General features: G+C 38.3%; 1 protein-coding gene across 8 annotated transcripts in view; it reads right to left on the bottom strand.

Annotated features, from left to right (window-relative positions):
* Positions 1–21,302, bottom strand: part of CACNA2D1 (calcium voltage-gated channel auxiliary subunit alpha2delta 1) — a 1,735,709-nt gene that overhangs the window by 180,029 nt on the left and 1,534,378 nt on the right. For 4 of the 8 annotated variants that reach the window (XM_085652895.1, XM_085652891.1, XM_085652890.1 and 1 more), the window contains 5 exons: positions 15,014–15,075; positions 11,428–11,504; positions 9,390–9,410; positions 7,147–7,207; positions 6,461–6,558 (listed from right to left, as the gene is read on the bottom strand). In XM_085652895.1, the coding sequence (XP_085509021.1) occupies positions 6,461–6,558; positions 7,147–7,207; positions 9,390–9,410; positions 11,428–11,504; positions 15,014–15,075 (319 nt within the window). The remainder of the gene's footprint in view (positions 1–6,460; positions 6,559–7,146; positions 7,208–9,389; positions 9,411–11,427; positions 11,505–15,013; positions 15,076–21,302) is intronic. The other 4 variants (XM_085652892.1, XM_085652894.1, XM_085652893.1 and 1 more) reach the window with 1 other exon arrangement.

Here is a 21,302-nt window from a genome sequence, read left to right on the forward strand (position 1 = left end):
GAAGGTCCTAATAATGGGAGATCTTAACGCTACCATCTCTAATTATACACTAGCCCTAATTGCAGATAAAATGGGAAGAGGCTGCTAATTTACCACCCACCGTGCTCCCTGCCTACTCCAGGACAAATAAAAGAGGAATTTTGCTCCTGGGGGTATGCAGAGAACATGACTTCATTACCTTCAATGGGAGATTCCAGAGTAAGATCCAAGCTACCCATGTCACTGCTACATTGACTACAATAATCGATTATGTTATTGGCTCATACATGGTTTTTCCCTGTTTATTGGAAATAAAGGTGAACAATAATATCTGGAGTGACCACAAAATTTTGCTTCTAATGATCAATGGGAAACCAGACACCATAACACTCATTGCAGATGTCTGTTAATGATGAGGTATTTTTAGTGCTGTGAATGTAAAGATATTATGAACTTAGAAAGACAAGCAGGTGCTATCAGTGGGATTCAAGGAAATCACTGAAAGCCTTTCCCCCTTAGATTGGATACCAGTTGACACATTTGAGGAGCATTTGGAAAGATTTGTAAGTATAACTCTAAATATTGTAGGTAGCCATGCAGTCTAATAATTTAAATGAATTGTTTATTATTAATAAGGCCATTAGTCATTTACAAAGAAGGCAATACACCTTCTACTCCAAAGAACCTAACAAGTGGATGTTTCAATTGAAAAAAAGTAGAACTAAGCAAGTAAAAATTAAAAAAAGATATAACTTGGATAATATTTGGCTAAAATAACAGACAGGGTAAAATGTAAAAACAAAGAAGCCTTCTAGAAAATTATAGGGAAAATAATGGCTCTTTCTCTGAACCCAAGCTAAATAATATTACTAGCTCTGAATGGCAGAAATATATAACTTCCCTTTATGCTTTGAATAACCCGATGGATAGCAACACTGATATTAACTCCATAGGCAAGATATCAGATGGGACATGTCCTTCTCTCTCCCCTCCATCTAGACAGGAGGTGTTACATTATCTTGAGGATGCCAGCAACACAGGTGCAAGAGGTACAGCTCAATTATCCACTACCATCATAAAATTGGATCTAGGCTTGTAGGCATTTTACTTAGTTGCACTCTTCCATTATTGCTATTATACAGGAGAGGTCCAGAGCTTTTGAACGGAGAATATTATCCTGCCACTACATAAAAAAGGCCCCTTAAACATACCAAGTAATTATAGGCAGATTACCGTACTGGACACCTCAGGAAAGGTTTTTTCTAAATGTGTTTCAACAAAATCTACTTAAATGGGCAGAAGAAAAAACATTATACCTTTGGAGCAGGCAGGGATTAGAGCAGGCCATTCGAATTTGGATAGTATAGTTGTGATAAATCTGATACTGGAGTACTATGTGAAAGGAAGGGGGATGCCTGTCTATGTGGCCTTTATTGACTATTCAACTGCTTTTGACTGCATAGACAGAAAGACCCTTTAGGGACACTGAGTGCCATGGGAATCCAAGGAGGTCTTTTGAAACTCATTAGTGGCATTCACACCGCTATGTGTGATGGTATGCTTGGAGGTAGGCGTGGTATTAGTCCAAAAATCCCCACCAGAAATGGTTTGAAATGGGCATGTCTGTTGACTTGCTTCTTTTCTCACTATGTATGTCTTTATGTGGACGTTATCTTCCTGTTAGACCTGACATCTATAGGTCTCCAGAGATGTCTTGATACCGTATCATCATAATCAGATACTCCTTTCCTGAAGGTAAATATGAATGATAGTAAGGTTATGAGATTTCGTTCAAAGAGGTGTCAGATAAGCACAAAGTATAAGTGGTTTCATAATACTTCTGCCATAGAAGTAGCAAAATCTTATCTCTTATCTCAATATAATTGTTTCAACAAATCTGGCTGATAGCAAACATGTCTAACATATATCATATAAGGAGTTTGCACATGGAAATGCACTAAGGGCACTTAATGGAGCAACGAGTCATAGGCACTTTAATCATCCTTTAAAAGAATGTAAAATGAAGGTCACTGAGAAAATAAAAACAAATCCGTTACACTTTATGTTTAAGGAAGAGGGGAAGATTTTTCGCACTATTTCCACTTTAAATACTAGGTGTCAATAGAAGCCCTAAGGTTGGAATTACGATTGGAGAGCACTTTCATATGAGGATTGGCAGCTGTATTATGGTTGTTCCTTTGCCTTTGCATGCTAAAGAAAAGTCCTTGAGGTGTCTTATGGCATCAGAATTGAGGCTGTATCACTTTCAAGTTATATTTTAACTACACTTCAGCACCTTTCTCTAACAAGATCAGATATTCATAATATGAGTTATGATCATCTTTAAAGCTAACTAAAATATACAATGAAAAATCACTTCATGGGAAAACATATACAGATATATAGAGCAAAACAGTGTTTCTGTTATATTATTCAATCTTGTTAGGCTGCCATTCCTCAATTATATTTGAACTGGAATTTTGAACATAGAGCAAGGATGCATAATGCTATGTAGACTGAAATGTTGACCATTAAAAGCTGTAATGGATGCATGGTGGAATGTAATGTGGGAGTAGAGAATATGCACTTTATATAAAAATTATGTACAGACCATCAAACACATTGTATTTGCTTGTCCTGTCGTAAAAATATATCACCTGAAATTTTTAATACCACTTTTTTTTAAAAAATAAATATTTTATTAAAACAGCAATAGCTGCAATGGAGATCATAAACTGTCCAGTTAATGAATGAATGTGTTGTAAAATCAAAACGTAAATGTAGCTCCTTTTTACAGCTGTATTAGTGAAAGTAATTTTGATTAATTTATTATAGATCTTATTGTTAGATCTAAATCCCTAATATAACCTGAATTTACTGCCAGTAAAGAAGACCAGTTACGTTCAGAAAGAGCAGAATTCTATATGATAATCCTGTACCACCTAACAAATAATCAGGCCCTTATTCTACTGTTCCTCTCTGGACATCATGCATTGGATGATATTTTAACTGTATATATTTAAACGTGCATCTAGTTATAGAATTTTAACCAGTAATATGTGGTTTTTATTCAGGTAATATAGAAAAAACACCAGTTCATGATGATGTTTTTAATAAATGCAAATGGAAGTCATTTACTCCTGTAAAACAATATTTTTTAAGTTCCACTTACATTTATAGCTTCCAGTGCCTAGTTCAAATAGTTTGTTCCTACTTCCATAAATCAAGCCAGTACATTACATTGAAAGGCCTAAAGTAATGAATTACTTTTCACAGAATATGGTCAATCTTACTATTAATATCAGAGAATCCACAGTTTGGCTAGTTTTACAAGGAGGGCTAGTGGCAGGTAGACTGCTCAACTACAGAACAATCGTTACACAATCAATGACTTATAAATACCTTCAAAGATTACTTTTTGAAGCATGTTGCAAAATAATTGGGATCTTTGTTATGGGAAGAGTTACAAACTTTGGTTACTAATTAGTATTAATACATGTCAGTCAAAAAAGACATGCAACTGGCCTTTAGACAAGGGCACACTAATCACATGGATCTTGCCTAGGTGTGTAACAGTTGACCACAAGATACTACTTAACCAGGTATGGAAGTGCCTAGGGGTGACAGACACTGCTCTGTTTTGTATCCAACACTTTCCTAAAAAGCGGCAACCAGCAAAAATGAAAAGGTGCAGGAGAACCAGCAATTTTTGTGTCTGAAGTGCGGCCTTAAAGTAAATATTCATGTTAAAGGAAATTGTAAACATATAAAGACAACAATTAAGAAGACAATGTGAAGTGCACTATATAGATGACGAGAGATTATGAGTTCCTCTTATTAGTAACCAATCTAAATAATTCAGAAAACTGCACTATCAAACATATGGCCCTTTCCTAGATGGTTTAGAAGAAGAAGACCTGTTTTTCCAAGCTTAAAAATATAAAAGCAATATGTATGGCTGTACTGCAAGTACAGAGTGAACCCAGCATCTTAGCTCAGAAGACTCAAATTCGAAATGTTGTGGCGTATGTGAAAACTATTCAGAGGACTGGAACCAAAATTTAAAGACATACTTGGCCAAGGAATGCACCACAGATGGAGGACTACTTGTGAACACCAACCATGGGCCATCTCTCCAGGAGCTGAAAATCACCAATATAATATGACTCCAACTAATCAAATGGAGTGCCTGAAATACTGAACAAGTGTTGCTGCAATCTGATTTAGTGTACTGGTATTTTTCTATTTCTTTTTTTTTACGGTGCCAGATCCAATCAATCTTTAAGGTGCTGTGCTCAGAAGGACGCATGAGTAGGAATTATAATGTTTAGCAAAACAAATAAATACATATTTAATTTCTTTAACAAATATTTTTATTTTTACTGGCAGGATGGCTCAGTTGGTATGTGGTTCTAAAGGTGCTTACTTTATTAATACTAATCCAAAACATTATTGAAGATAAGTTTAAATTACCTGCACAGTGAATGTCATCATCACAACTAACCTGTGTCTCAATACCCAAGACCGTCTCACACCACTCGCAACAACCGCACCCATTACATCAGACCCCAGCAGACCCTGATCAGCTGGACTCCCCTTACCACTGACAACACCCTCAGGATCATGAAGAGCATCCACTCAGGATCACCGTCAGAGCCCAGCCTGCACCACATCTTCAACAGAGCAGGCACCTCCATCTACCCTGAGCTCTGCTGCACCATCAACTGCTCCATCAACTCCGCCAGATTCCTTGAACACTGGAAACACGCAGAGATCAACCCCTTGCTAAAAAAAAACCTCTGCTGACCCAAAGGACCTCCAGAACTTCAGACCCATCTCTCTGCTCCCCTTTCCAGCCAAGGTTATCGAGAAGGCCATCAATGTCCAACTTTCTGAGTCCATCGAATCAAACCAGATTCTGGACCTCTCCCAATCTAGCTTCTAAAGCAATCACAGTTCTGAGACCGACATCCTCATCTCCACAGACGACGTCTGCACCCTCCTAGACTGAGGCAAAACTGCAGCCCTCATCCTCCTGGACATCTCAGCTGCCTTCAACACCATCTCCCACTGCACCCTATGCACAAAACTCCTCGACCCCGGCATACGCAAAAAAAGACTGGAATGAATCCAATCTTTCCTCACCGGCTGAACACAGAGAGTCAGGCTACCACCGTTCCACTTGCAACATACAGAAATCAGCTGCCAAGTGCCTCAGGACTCCTCCCTGAGCCCCATGCTCTTCAACATCTACATGGCCCCGCTCGCAGCCATCGTCGGGAACCATAGACTCAACACCGTCTACTATGCCGACGACACCCACAGTCACCAAGAACAACTTCCATGACTGGATCAAGGCTGTCGCCACCTGGATGAAGGACAGCTGTCTCAAGCTAAACTCAGAGAAGGCCAAAGTCCTCATTCTGGGCTCCACCCCCACCGCCTGGGATGACTCCTGGGGCCCGCAGATCTTAGACCCCCCCACACCCACAGACCACGCATGAAATCTCAGCATCATCTCGGACTCCTCACTCACCATGAAGCACCAGATCAACACCATATCATCATCCTGCTTCCACACGCTATGCCTGCTCCAAAAGATCTTCAAATGGATCCCCATCATGTCCAGAAAGACAGTCACCCACACACTCATCAGCAGCAGACTCAACTACAGCAACTCACTCTACGCCGGCATCACCCAGAAACTCCTTATGAAACTGCAAAGCATCAAGAACGCCTCCGCCCGGCTCATCCTCAATGTCCCCTGCTGCAGCTACATCACCAGCCACCTCAGAGACCTCCCCTGGCACCCAGTCAACAAAAGAATCACCTTCAAGCTCCTCACACATACCTACAAAGCCCTACACAACATGAGATCTGCATATTTCAATCCCCGCCCCGCATTCCATGCACCCACCAGAGACCTCCACTCCGCCCATCTGGCCCTGGTCGCCATACCACATATCCGCAAGACCATGGCCAGGGGAAGATCCTTGTCCTATCTCGCAGCAAAGACCTGGAACCACCTTGTCTCCACCTAAGGCAATCAGAATCACCACCCCAATTCAGGAGAGACCTCAAGACCTGGCTTTTCGACTGAACCACAGTGCCTGCGACAGATGAGCTGTCTACCCCCACCCTTCCAGCACCTTGAGACTCTTACAGGTGAGTAATCTTGCATTACAAGTCTATTGATTTGATTTGAATCTATTTCTTAAATCATACAACTGTATGGGTGTGGACAGGTAAAGGGTGAGGATAGTATGGTGTGCTTGCAACCAAATTGTGTTTTTATGTTTTTTACACAAAGCCTACTGAAATAAAACTATTCTCCACTTTGCACACAAGAATGTAACTTAAAATAAAGTATGTCCCTTAATGCCAATCAACGTAGACAAAGCAATCTGTACAAAAATGATCAAAAAATAAATTATAGAAGCACAGAGAGTGAAAGTAATCAGAAAATAAATATTATACTTACAAGTTGGGCTGTTGGGCGTTTTCAGATCAATAAACTCATTGAAACTCATTAGAAATTCAGTGTTGTTGTCTGACACTTTTAAATCAGTACAATATTCCCTGTATGAAATGAAATTAAGTCAATGTATACATATTTGTATCATAGTTTAGCAATGCGCTTCAGAAGCTATAAAAAGTAAATCCCGAATCCTGCCTTGTAAACTTTGTATTATAAAACCAAAGGATGCTCTTGACCCCAACACATTTGATCTTGAGATACTGATAGGGAGATATTTCCAGTTCACCAGATCCGGCTGAAAGTCCTGCCTTCTGTTGATAGATTTAAATTTTAGCACAGGGCATTTTTTTTATATTTGGCATCTCCAACGGAGAAAGCACTGCATTTAATTGACATTGTTTTCCAAGTTAAACATGTATTCCTTCCTGATGCAATAGATAATTTATGTATGTGGTATTTCTAGAGCCTAAGCCTTGCTAAAAGATCATTATATTCATGGCATTGCGATTTGATTGCAGCTGTTTTGCATTCATATTATTGAATAATTCCATCCATTAAATCTCTAATTAGGGACACACAAAACTACAAAAATTATTACTGAAAAAGATAAGCAAGTAGACAATGAGTAACCAAATCTTCAGTTTAAGCAGTTGTATGAAACCAATGCTGGCTGTGGTATTTCAACAAACCTTGGTGCAATGAATGTGTAGCCAGCTTCATCAAAGTGGTCTGGTTTCAGTGTTTCAGAATCTGTAAAATCACAGGGTAATCAGATGATCAGATCTGGCAAATCACAATCTCTGTATTGATGAAAAACCTTTTGCAAGGCAATATGAAATGTAATTGTCAAAACCTACAGAGTCAAATGCACAACAATCCTATTAGTGCGTTAAAAGGGTTTAGCATTATTGATTTCATAAGCATTACTTTGATACATTTTTGATCATGTATCTCGTTATGAGGGATGGAACATAAAGAGGATATTGATACATAGATATGTTTTTTTTAGTTGTGCTTGAATTTGTCTATTATTTTTGTAAGCTATTAACATAGTGTGTGTTTGGCTATAAATCTATTGGAATGGATCATGCTTGAGATTCTGGAGCGGATGTGTATAGAGGGTGTTTTGTTTTGCCTCCCATCATCTTCTCTCATTATATTAACCAGTCTTTTCTCTCTTAATCTGAGAACCTCTACCCGATTATGTTCTGTTAAGAGTTTATGGAGTTCAATAATAATAAGATAGTGAAAATTCGATTTATAAATAATAATTGATATGTGTATGCTGTTTTTTAACAAACTCTAAGGTAACATAAGTAGTCTATATATTAAAAATTATATGTATGCAAGTTACAAAGGGACTCTGCATTGAGACTGGTGGAAAACAATATGTTGTTATTCTGTCTTTCAGAGAGGTCTAATAATGTGATTTGCATATTCTTACTGAACGTATATGACCTGATTCACAAAGGTAAACATCCACTTTTGTGTAAGCTTAAGTTTTTATGTTATTCACAAACTACAAGTTAATAGTAAGTTTACGACTCTAGACACTCCACAGTTGGTGTGCAGAACTCAGCACATATGTAGATAGGACACTTTTGTATAAGTGTAACTTTTTTTGATGTTCACAGTCTATGTGGTAATAGTAGGTTTATGACTGCAGAGACTCTGCAATTGGGTCAGGGAGCGCAGCACATGAAAACATAGGCCTATACTATGTATTTATGGAAGAGTACTGGACCTCAATCGTGGAGTTTCCACAGTCATTAACTTACTATTTACTTATAGTTTGTAAATACCACCAAAAAAAACACACACACAAAAATTCACACAAAAGTGCACGTTTAGCTTCGTGATTCAGGTCCATAATGTGTAACTCAAATAATTCAGTCATTGGGCATTATATGATTTAAGTACACCTTTTACATATTCCTGTAGATTAAGAATTTCAATTGATGGAATTACATCATGTTAACATGTTTATAATCATACAACCATTTGCACTCTTTCTATTTCTGATAGCTTACCAAGCTTTATAATTTTTTTATCAGCAGTGTTTAATACATACAAACTACAGCAAAATGTGTGATACAAGTACATGATGAATATATTTGGGTGTGTGAAAGCCCATCATCTCACATTGTTTAGTGATTTTTAATTTACAGTTCTGACTTTGGTGAGAAAACACCCCCAACAAGAGAACTAAATCCTTGGGCTTTATATGTGGATTTGTTGGTGAGATCTGTAGAGATGACCTGGTGTGGCGAACATTGCATTGGCCATTCGCATTACAACACCATCTGTATGTCCCCTCTAGTACTTTTCTCCAGTGCATTGGTGTTAAATGTATCTGGAGCGATAGGACCATGTTAGAACTGTGTTTATATGACATTGCTACTACACCATTTATAACTTTCAAAATTACTGAAACTGAGGAGGTCATTGCTGTGGATCTCACAGTTTGGGTAACCTTAAGCGTCAGAAAAGGAATGTGTTCTCTGTACATAATTAGTCTCTTGGTCATATATTATTTAGTTTTCATAAATGGACAAGCGATTTGGGCTCAACTTATGTAAACAAATGAAAATACATATTCATTTTCTTGAAGTTAAGATGATTTGCTATATACATTGACCCAGGAAAATATTCAATGATTACACTTGTCGAAAACAAAGACAATTCTTGCAAATAAAGAAATAGTAAATCAATAAAAATATTTTGCAATGAAACACATATAAAAAATCAAAGATACTTTAAAGCAGAGGTGGAAATACATACTGTATCAACATAAAGTTTATTTGTGCTATTTCACTATAATGAAAATGTGAATGATAAGAACCAAGGAATGATGAGGAATACAAAGGAGAAGATCCAATAGGAAGAAAACATAACTTTTTTAAAGAATACCAAGGAACTGGAAAATACTTGCCCTTCATTTTGCCTTTTTTGGCTGTGAACATCCAGCAGAAGGAGAAAGCAGGGGAATAGAAAAAACAGGGTAAAGCAAAGGGGTCACAGACAATATTTTATTCAATGAACCCCTTGAATAAAGATATTGTAAAGAGATCAGTAGTTTGTTTTTAAATATATGTTCTACAGAGAGGAAACTCTTGTGTAGACAGTATGTGTTATATGTTACACATTAACTTCATTTTGGATGGAGAGGTTATGTTCTTGTAATATGTACCTAATATGAAGATTAAGAAAATGTACTCGACTTGAAATCAGAGTTCAGAAATGCTAATTAATTCATATGAGTTGTGCGATTGCAGATCGTTGTAGACAATGAACTTGGTGTAGAGAGTGCATCACTATCCATGAGAAACATACAGAGCAAGACAATTATTTTCCCTTCTCCTGTATGAGTTAAGGTTTAAGACTAAAGCACAGACAACCCATTTGGAGCTAAGTAGTCATTGAAATGTTGAGTGAAGGTTTACTTGGGCTGTATAATGATAGTTACTAACTATGGTGCTTCAAAGAAAATAATTTTGTGGGTCGTCAGGTTTGCTGTAAAATCATATAAATGTCTATATATATCTTTAAAAGTGATGTCCATGAATGTTCCATAAGGGGAACATTAGAAATGATTAGAACATGTTACATTCTAATCATACAACTATAATCTCTGTATAAAATCTCTAATTTCCTAATTACAGATGACATCTGCCATCACTAGTTGCTTGTAATACTGAAATGCTGTAGATGCTCAACTGTCATAACATATTAAAGTTGATTTTTAATACCACAATGCCTCCTCCCAGAGCCAGCAGCCAAGGTAAAAGGCAGGTAATGGAGCAGTTTAAAAGCATGACAACAGAATCTTGCTTTCCAATCATATGGATTGTTTTTCTAAAACAAACACTGAAGAGCAGACAGGTGACTTTTTTGTTGCTCTAAAAATACAATTCTAATGTATAAGTTTGCCACAAATTACCAGCTACTTTTGATGTGCTTAATTTTACATTAGAATCCACTTTCTTTCTTCATATCTGCAACCATACTACCTTGTTCATATTGAAAGCGAAAGACATGATTTGAGTGGTTTGCAGGAAGGGTTATGTTACCATAAAATACTCTCTACTGTACATTTGAAGGACATTGTATGTCACCTCGGAGTTCCCTGCCCATATAAAAGGAGCTCAGTTTCCGACCTCGTTTCTCTGTATGGTCACGAAACTCCTTCCTTTATGGCTTTCAATATCCTTATAATGCACAGCAGGCGGTACGTTAGTCCATATATAACATTTACAGGTCTCTTGCTTGTCCTGTACTTAGCTGTCATTATTACCTGGAACGTAACCAAAAGACAGACAGCTGGCCAGCGGCCCTGTAGTAAGGTGTCACATTTCTTTTAGTTTTTTTGGCTTTCTAACACTTTAATTGACCCAGATATTTCGATAGAAGTACAATATCACTTGTTTTTATGTGCATCGGGAATGATGCTTCAGCAACAAGCAATGCATCTTAATTCTTCGTAGCCTCAAGCTGAAACAATTTCACAAGTCATGTAAACGTCAGCGTTCGATAAGGCTGGTCTGTGTTTTCCAAGACATTTGGCAGGTTTTATACACAACTAAGTCAAATACAGATCTGCAATGTTTCTCTGGTGTGTATACAGTGTGTCTATTTCTTGCCTGAGTGCCAGACAGGTCAGAGCTCCTGGACACTATTGAAAGAGGACACGGGTAAGCAATGATTCCGGATGTTCATGAAAAGGGTTAATGGCAAAAGCCTAAAAGACAAGAATCATATTCTATTCATATAGAATATTTCTTACCCTTCCATGTTTTGAGAGGGTTCGAATCATTGCTGAAGTTACAAATCACACGTTATGAAAACAAAGGCGAAAAATCAGAATCCCTTGAGTTTAGAACTGCACAATTGGAAAAACAGACATAACACTGCAGGTTGGGACCACTGTGGAGAGATCGATATCTGGACTTGCCGTTGTTTTCAGTACTTACATCTGGCCTGAGTTATGGTTTCATCTAGCTTGGCTTTTATGTAGTAAAAACTGTATTGTGGCAATACCAAGGCGAGGCTGAAACAGAAAGCAAGACAATCATTAGCCTAACTCGAAATTAACTTTGAGGCACTGATAAATTGACATTTCGTTTCACATAGAAAAAAAAAAGGAAGTTGTGCCATTCACTGTAACATGCAAGGAGGCTATTCATATGGTGGTGAGAAAGTATGAAGGCGTGAAATCTAATAACCTGGTGAATGGGGCACAGACTGATAAACAAGGAGATTAGTAATTGAAACAAGTCATTTCTGGCAAGAAAACCAACACTGGTTTATAGTGACATAAATTTGGAAATCCTTAACACAGATTCTGGTGTTTCAAATTCAGCTGGTAATAAAGTTGGATGCGCTAATCCTGATGCGCTTCATGCCAAATTTGTCAAGGAGTTTGATTAAATCTGGCAATGGACTAGGGAGGTTTGGTTTGGCAGAGAAAGCTTCAGTTAATAGACTCAAGACGCAGTTCTGTCAATTCCAGCCCTACTCTTATTCTTCCTACTTAAGTGACCAACGTTATAAAATATTTACTTCTGGAATCCTCTATTTCACAAATACATTAAGGTAACTCCAATGCCCGAAACAGATATACTTATAAATCAAAATCAAACCAAATGATAGCTTCCTACTTCTTAATTAGACAGGATAGGGTGGGTCTTTGTACTCCAAGAAGGGACTTCAGACATAGTGGTAGTGGCCTATTGATCTGGCCCATACAGGCTAAATGCCTCTCCAGTAAACCAACTAGGACCCCAAAGGATTCAGGGTGCAGTTTGCCAGTAAGTAAGTCAAAATGGGGGTGCCATGTCATGTCAGCATCAAAGGGCTGAGTCTGAGTTAGGGCAGGCCAAGAGACTGCCTCAAATAATGGGTGCTCCGTCTCAACTAAGAAACAGACTCTACATATGGGTGCTATGGCCATCCTGTGCTCCATATTGGACAAATGCTCCTCCCATGAGGCATGGGAAGATACAACATGAACACTACTGAAATGGCCAAAACATCACTTACCCTGAGATGGCTATCTTTTCCTCTGGATTCCTTCACAAAGTAAAACATTGCTCCCTTCTGTCCACGTTTACTTTCTCTACTGTAACAACACCCACCCAAATATTTACTTTCTGGATTGCTGAAAAGCACACAAGTATTTCATCATCACTTTTAGTTTGAAATGAAATACGTTTTCCTTTCTGACCTCCAACCAACATGCAATGTTTGTGCATGCCAAAGTTTAACGCATGTTTCATGTTGGTTGGTCATAATCTTTTTGTAACTAAAACTGCTCTCTTTTGTAACAGTAAATTTATTTGTATTGCATGCAGTGAATCCTGTGCTTTATGTGAAACATTGATACAGTTTTGTTTGCGCTATTTTTTACTAAACAATATGATGGTAGGTTGATTGACTTTATTATAAAACATTTATTTGTTTCTCTCCACAGTTCATGCCTGACCATTTTAATGGTATCTTATTTAACACGTTTTACTTTTACTTGAGTCTTAATTTGGGCTTTATGGTCTTTATCAAATGCCTGTATTGTACTGCAATTGCCAAGGCCCTTATTACTGTCAGTATTAAACATTTGAGTATGGCCTCTGCTCCTCAATGAAGAGGCAATTATACTTCAAGGGTGGAGCAAGGCCTGGTCCTGCTTCTGAATAGTTTCACCAGTGCATTGTGAGATCTCAGGTAAGCTAACCTAAGACTACATCCCACTACCAACTTCTGTGAAGAAAATTACAGCCTTACTCTTACCTCAACAAAGATAGGAAACAAAGTGTAATCAGTGCATTCTAACCAATAGACTATATTATGATCCCATAACAGTGTTATGCATGAATATCGTGAGACTTTCCATAGTATGAGGTTAGTATGCTCAAAGATAAGCAAAGAGATATGTAGGTCTCACTATACTATTTTTAGTTGTGTAACGAATGCCATTGGATACAATTAGTTTGCATATGGGATAGATTTTAGTAATTTATAAGGCAGGAAAAACATAATTAAACTTAATAAGATGATTTTGGGGGAGAAAACCTGTTGCTGCAGAAATGTATAAACATTTTTGTAGATCTTAGGTGAAGTGGCCAGAAACAAGAATGTCCCATCATAAGTCGAATAAATAACTTTAGGATTGTGATGAACAAAATTAAGATATTAATCCAGCAGTATTGCAGTACACAAGAATGTTAACATTTGACAGAGAGTCCCTCTGAGAAATCTGTCACAAGATAGGATACTGTTTTTGCTAACAATGTCTATGTTACTCGATAACAGCTCAGTGCAGTGACTCCACATCAAAAAATGTTTATCCCATGAGAGAGTCCTGGGGAGAAAGATGGAAAAGTGAGAGCCAATGACTCATCAAAAGTTCTTTACAAGTCATTTTATTTATGCATCTTTAGGCCATCTGCGCAACTAGAGAAAGGGATAAACACATGCAGTCTAAACTGAACCTAATGGAGCAGTCCAGCCCAAAGTGCCAGGTCAGTTGGCCTATGAACAACACAAGCTAACAAACAATGGGTTCTATTTTGTTGTTTCCATGTGGTTTGTGTTTGCATTGCCTAGAGAGGGATTCAGTACCTTCAATTGATCCTAATAGGGCCTAACAATATCGTCACAAGAATGAGGACTTACTGTTTGTTTTGGACACACACACACCACACATGATTGATTCCTTTCTGTTATAAAAGAGATGTACTGAAAAAGGATTGGCGGAAATGCTTCCCTTAACATTTACCATTTTTATTATTGTCCCATTGAGTCTTCCTCCATAGGATTGGGTGCCATGCCAAGCTGAAACTAAAAGATGAGAATGGAACGTCCTAGAATATCTACTGTTCATCTGTAAATGGAATACAGCTTTGAGGTTGTGTAGACTACTCTTTCTATGATAAATTCCAGACTAATTTAAAATTGCTGGTGCTCTTTTGTAATGGCACAGAGAAGTCGAAATGTGATAGAACGAACCATCACCAGAGGAATTCCTAAAGTTTAAGAAGTGTTGACTCAAGCTTACTTATGTATCCCTTTTTTGTTGAACCGGAAATGTTTTGAATTCAGCTAAGTGAACATCTATTCTAAATGAACACTACCAGATACCACCTGAAAGTGTATTTTTATGTGAAAAAGAACATGTTGAATTACTACCATTTTTAGAAAGGAACTAAGCACTGAAAACTAAAGTTCTGTTCTTTACTATCTATAATAATGTGCTTTAATATAAATGGTTATGTAAGAAAATGAAAAATTGTACGTCATTCATCTTATTGATGTTTTGAGGAATCAAATATAAGAATTGCCTTATAATGAAAAATATTGCCTGTTTTTTCCCAAATGCATTATTATTTACTATTGACACTGCAATTGTGGCGATAGGCATGTCCTCATGGATGATCTTTCACACAGTTGGCTGAGCTGCAAATATATTGAGACATTTTGGTCATTGTAAAATTCATCATTCCCTCATTAACAAGTGTATAATTGACTTATTCTGCGGTGGTAATATACTGGAAGTCAATCTACCCATAATCGGTTCCATTCACAGGTGTCCATGTATAGGTCCTCGTCCCTTTGTCGATGTATCTCTGAAAAGCAACATTAAAGAACAAGTCAATGATGTGCATGGAGTGGCAACGTATCTGTTTTGGTTCTCGTTATCGAAATACTTTTGTCATTGCCAGATAGAAATGCTCTCTCCAAGTTACAATGCTTCAGAACAGAAATAGAAAATCGCTTGCACTGAAAAAACACAGGAAATACTGCTTTAAAAACAAAAAATCTTTGTTCTAAATGTTTTGGGATTAAATTAATAAAAATTCAAATTGTGCTACATATTTGGCCTTGAGAATATGATGTCTATTGCCAGTGAAATTAATTATGATTAGGGCTCCCGGTTGTATGGTATTTATCTACTTTAACATTTCTGTCTCTATTGATCCATATTTATTTTTGGACCATTTTACCTGTATTTATCCATATTTATGTTGTGTTTTGCGTATAAATGAAGTTGTAAAATTGTGCCATTCCATATGTATTTAAATCTACAGGTTCTTTCACTCAAAAACTTGCTGCACTCTCATATGATAATTCATATATTTAATCTTTTATATCATGTTCTTTGAGAAATAAGAATATATACACAGGAGATATGGCTGTCTTGCTTTGTCTCATGATGCCCTTTAGTGGCAGCATTTGTGATGATTTTCCTTGGGAGCATCAGGAATATATTTGTGTAAAAAGAAATAAATCTCACCCTGTAGACAGCAAGAAGATGCTTGAGAAACAGGAAATAAATCCCACCTTCTGTAGATAATAGTGGGTGTTGATTTGGACCTTGGCATGCATGGAACAACTGTGTGATGCATGCAGCATGGGTTTGAATTCTTTCACTTGCTGCCTCTAGTAAAAAATGTACTACGCAAACAAATGATGGATGGAATGCTGAATAAATCATACATTCACCCCAGGCAAGATATCTGGGTTAAATCTATCATTCTTTTGCTCACCATGCCACCTCAGTTTATATCAAGCCATATGCAAATTAGTCTTGACCCTGCTCCTCATGGGCACAGTCCAGCCCGAACTGCCATGCCAGGTGTTCCTTGGACCAGAAAGAAGCATCCTGGGACCGTTTTTGGGGTACTACCCCTCATCAACTAGGTGAGCTTGATTCCAGTGCCAAAGTGAGCAAGGGACCCACGTCTGAGCATATCCATCCAACTTAGGGCAAAAAGTGCTACGCAAACAAATGATGGACAGAATGCTAAATATTTCACAGATTCACCCCCAGTCAAGAGATGTGCGTTAAATCCACTGTTCTTTTGCTTACCATGCCACCCCAGTTTTGTTTGTTGACACAACACTCTCGCAAGAAATGGGCAAAAATATTTTGTAGGACCAGCAAGTGTTTCATGAATATGATCAGATTAAATATAGGAATTTACTGCGGTGACTTGAAAAGTGACTGTTCAACGAATTGAATACTACTAAATACAGCTGCCACAGAAGAAAAGGCCAGATTTCATATCATGTACGTGAGTGTGGAATATAATTGGAAAGCATGACTTAATAATGCCTCAAACTATTAGACTATGGTATTCGTGACGGACAGTGCTCCTAGCATGAGGATCCATGTACTGTTTTCAAACCTCACAGACTGAACAGAAAGGTTTTGTGGCAAATGTTGTCACAACTATAAAGAAAACAAGATTAAATTGCCTGAATCTGAAACAAAAATATAAGAACGTAACAGAAAAATCCCTAATTAACACTAACACTTCATTAGTACAACCTGACATATTTCGGAGTATATTGATAATGCCTCAAGACAATAGTTTTGGCTTTCAATCTGAGCTCTGACTAGCACGTTAAAAATGCCACTAGCAGCAAAAAACCTTGCATAAAATTAATAATAATTATATTGCTTTACGTATGCAGTTCATCTCAAAGAAAAAAGAATATAAAGTGAGGCAATTCAGAATACTTTTAAGATGAAAGGTAACCACCCATGCATGTATTGCAGTGCTGGTACCCAATAGGAGTTGGATAATACACCAAACAGCCAGTTGCGTGAATTAAGAGAGACATTCTCCTTCTGGGTGGACCCAAAGTCCACACTATGCATATTTTAAAAGATGTGGTATGAATAGGTCTTTCGGCAGCTGCGCTGTCAAGTCAGATCTAATAATAAGCACAAATACTAATGAATTTTGTGCATCTGCTGCATAAATACATGCTATTTTAAACTAATTGAGAAGATAAACAGAAAAAAAATATGTAAATAACATAATAATCTGACTTTATGTATAAATTCTCAAAACAAAACCAAATAAATGTGAAATCTATACAGTCAGACAAAGATCGTAAATGTTACCAATATGTAACTCACTGTTGAGCAAACATTGAATCTAACAAACGTATGGAAAGTCTATGTTCACTTTGATTTGAAAATGTCGATTGGCTCCAAAATAAATCTTTTCCATGTGTCAATTTTAAGGGTTCAGTCTTTAATTAAAAAAAATTTAAATAGCACGTCTTATAAAATTAACTATTTACCATGTTTGAATTAATTATTTCAAACATGTAAAATATTGAGGGAGAATACAAGTGTGTTAAAACATCTGCCATAACACTTAGAACAATTTAACCTAACAGTGTAAAAGTCACTATATAATATATTGATATTACAAATACCACTTGCAACTTTTTGAAAGAAGCCTTTAGTTTAATGGGGTATGTTTGATTGCCTCTTGCTGGTTGTATTCCAGTTTATCTGTAATTGCTAATCTCCTTCGCGCAACTGGGGTCTGATTTGCTAATGCTGTCCGTTGTATTACTGTTTAACAACATAATACTTGGACTACATTCACTATAGTATCACCCTAGCCCTAAACAGGTTTATGTCTATTTTAAAACAGGAACAACCATTTTAGGATTGCCTTTAAATTGCATTAAGCCAGAAATAAAAAAAAATACATTTGATCTCCAAAACCCACTAGGCTGCCATATCTCCTAAACAGGCCCTCAAGGCCAGGAAGTAGCATTGAAGTGATTATACTATTATGAATCCCTACTCACCTCCCATTTCAAATGCTGCAATACTCATCCTGAAGCTATTCACAGCTGTAATCTTGTATGTCCCCCCCAAGCACTTTCAGAGCAATTATCTGCATGTTGTCTAACTTCCTAGCCTCATGGGCTATATCAATGTGTCCCAATGAGGTCCCAATGAGGTCTCCCAATGGAGACCTCATTGGGAGACAAAGCAAGCTGCCCCACAGCTCAACATCTCATCCTCCTCAAGGCACTCGCTCACATCAAGGATCACTGTCTTAACCTCATCCTTCCTTGCTTTATGAGGTTTTATTGTATAGTAATCTCCTTCCTTATCTCACTGCACCCACTGCACTGCACCCAAAGACATGACTCTATACTATTAAAACCATGTTCATTGCATAATACCAGCTATTCTGTCAGAAATGTCAATCCTGTTCACATTCTTTCTCCCCATCATCCTGACACCCTGTGACATCAAGAACACGCAATTCCATCACATTCTTACCTCTACTGCTAACAATCCCACCCAGCGCATGCCACAAAGCATATACCATATCAGCTCTCCACACTAAGCAAAATTGTTTCCAAATACGCTGTTCTACTAAAATACATAATCATTGCGATCCTACCATGTCCAACAATCTGCTAAAAACTGCGAGCAATGTGAGTATATTTACGGGGAACAATGGGATCCATTTTGGATGGCCTCTGGTTTAGCATGGCACAAGAAATAGAGTTGATACAATTTCCCCACACGGTGGAAGTGTTGAATGCTTTCCTGAAGTCAGAGGGTAGAGACCCATACACTGAATAGAGAAATACCAGCCATTTGTTCACATTTTAGACTCTGCAAAGGCATGGCCAGGAAACCTAAACAGACCTTTATAGAAAAATGTCTGAATTAATTTTTAACTTGATCTTTCTACGGTGGCTTGCTTTACTTATCAGTAAGGGATCATTAAGGGAGTCCTAGAACACTTTTCAAATTGTTTTTTTTACATAATTACTGTATGAACCATGTACTGATAAGGGAATACATATCAGCTTTTGAGAATTTTTCGAATTGTAAGGCAGGGCAAGACATCACGATGCTGGCAATTCCAGTAAAAAATGTGGCCATATAGCAATCCTATCTGTTAGCAAGGAGTTGAAGATTAGATTTTCCTGAACAATGTCACTTTATGGGAGGTAGAGGAGCGAAGGGAGACCAATGTTTTAGTTGTTCAAGACGAGGATGTTTCTAGCCAGGTCATGCTCTTTTGTCTGTCCTTATTTCCTACTACAGGAAAGCTGATGACAACTCAGTAAATGTTCACACGTTATTGTACCCATGTTTTTGAGCCTCCTGCTTGGAGCCAACATTATCACTTTTTGTTGTGAAAGCCATCACATTGCACAGAGTCTGTGTCCACACCCCAAAAAATTTAAATTTGAAAGAACCACCTCAAACTGGTTCCAAAAGCATAGACAGTGGATCAACATCCCAAGTCTGGGCCACATACATAGCAAATAGTTCCTCATTCCACCTACAACTGATCTTTTAAAAAACAGTACATTTATTTGTATTGCATGCAGTGAATCCTGTGCTTTATGTGAAACATTGATACAGTTTTGTTTGCGCTATTTTTTACTAAACAATATGATGGTAGGTTTTACTAAACAATATACATAGTCCCCCTTTCTGTCTTTACAGGTTTGTGTTGGACCCCACTAAATAGAGGGAGAGTTGCTTAACAAGGACAGATGAAGATGCATTTGCGATGTAGAATATGCTTGCTTTCATGTTTCTCTAGGAACTGGATCATTCCATACTGCTGAGCTAAGACTAGTACACCTAATTACAGCAACTGAATAGGATATATAGCATATCTGGGAGAAACAATTAACTGCATCTTTCTCACAAATATGCAACTCGAAGAAAGCCTCTCAGAGTGACGCATATGTCGTTATGTATTGATGCATTATTATGATTCTACTGTCGTGAAGTATTGATGCATTATTATGATACTACACAAATAGAAAAGGAACACCTCTTGACTGTTGTTCCTGTGTATGAATTTGCCTGTGAAGTTCACACCTATTTCAAGACATTTTAGAATCTTTTCGCATTGTCAAAAACTGTCCATTGGACTACCAAAAAAACCTGCTTACCAAACAAAACTGTTTACTTGAAGAATTGTTGATTGTGGACACTGACGCGATGACGTTGCATGCCCCAACTGTCCGCGGCTCTCAGCAGACAAATTGCCATACTGCAGCCAAGCTGCTGCCCTGCTGCTTTGGTTCTATGGGGCCCTAGGCGCAACCCGGACCTTTATTTCTACTCTGCTCTATGTCTTCATGCCACCTGCAGAATCAGCACTGTGCTAGGGGCACAACAGGAAATCTCAGAGTCCACTGCCATGACCCTGTGACCCCAAGACGGCCAAAGGGTTGCAGGGATGCGGTGCAGGATGTCAGCAGGAAGCTGCCTCAGATTGTGAGGATGCAGGGTCTCGGTTGGACAGTCCCAGGAGCAGAGCAGCAGTGCTGGAATAGGTGCGGAGGAGGAGGGGCTCCTCCAGAGAAAGAGGAGCAGGGGGCAAGGTACTAGAGGCTGCATGGAGTGTCTCTGCCCAGGAAGTTTAGATCCGCTGAACACAGTTGTGTCCAAAAAAGAAGTCCAGGTGCTGGTGCCGTGACTGGTGTGGCGCCCCGTCTCCTTCTCCAGGCATGGAGGTGGGTACAACCCTAATCAGTACTACACCTTTCCTTGTGGGTTGTGGCAAGTACATTCCTCTCTTGTAGGCGGCGGGGGCTGGGAAGTGCTCCTGCGGAGGAGGGGTAAGAGGGAGTGGCTGGTCGAGCTGGGCGAGTCGATAGTGGTACTGCTCGGACAGGCTGGGCTGCAGGTCAAACCACTGTGTGTGGGGGTTGTGAGTGGGGATTTCACTGGCCTGGCTGTCTGGAAGCCTGGGTGCAGCTTGTGGACTTGTGGGGTTCTTGACCTCTTGATTCAGGCAGAGTGGAGTCTGTGAGTCCTAGTGAACTATGAGGCCGTGGAGTGCCTGTTTTCATCTACAGAGAGGGGAAGTGAAGGCATGGGATTTTCTTGACCCACATCTTGTTTAGTGGGACATATCTTTGGTATAAGATGACCTCAATACAACTGAGGTCTCGTCCAACTATGGGACTGATTACGATCTTGGTGGATAGTATACTTCGTCATCAATGTGAACGACATCCTCTCCGCCATACTACTACAAGTTCCATAGAA

Source organism: Triturus cristatus, chromosome 4_1, assembly GCF_964204655.1.
Source record: "Triturus cristatus chromosome 4_1, aTriCri1.1, whole genome shotgun sequence".
In the NCBI taxonomy this organism is placed as follows: domain Eukaryota; kingdom Metazoa; phylum Chordata; class Amphibia; order Caudata; family Salamandridae; genus Triturus; species Triturus cristatus.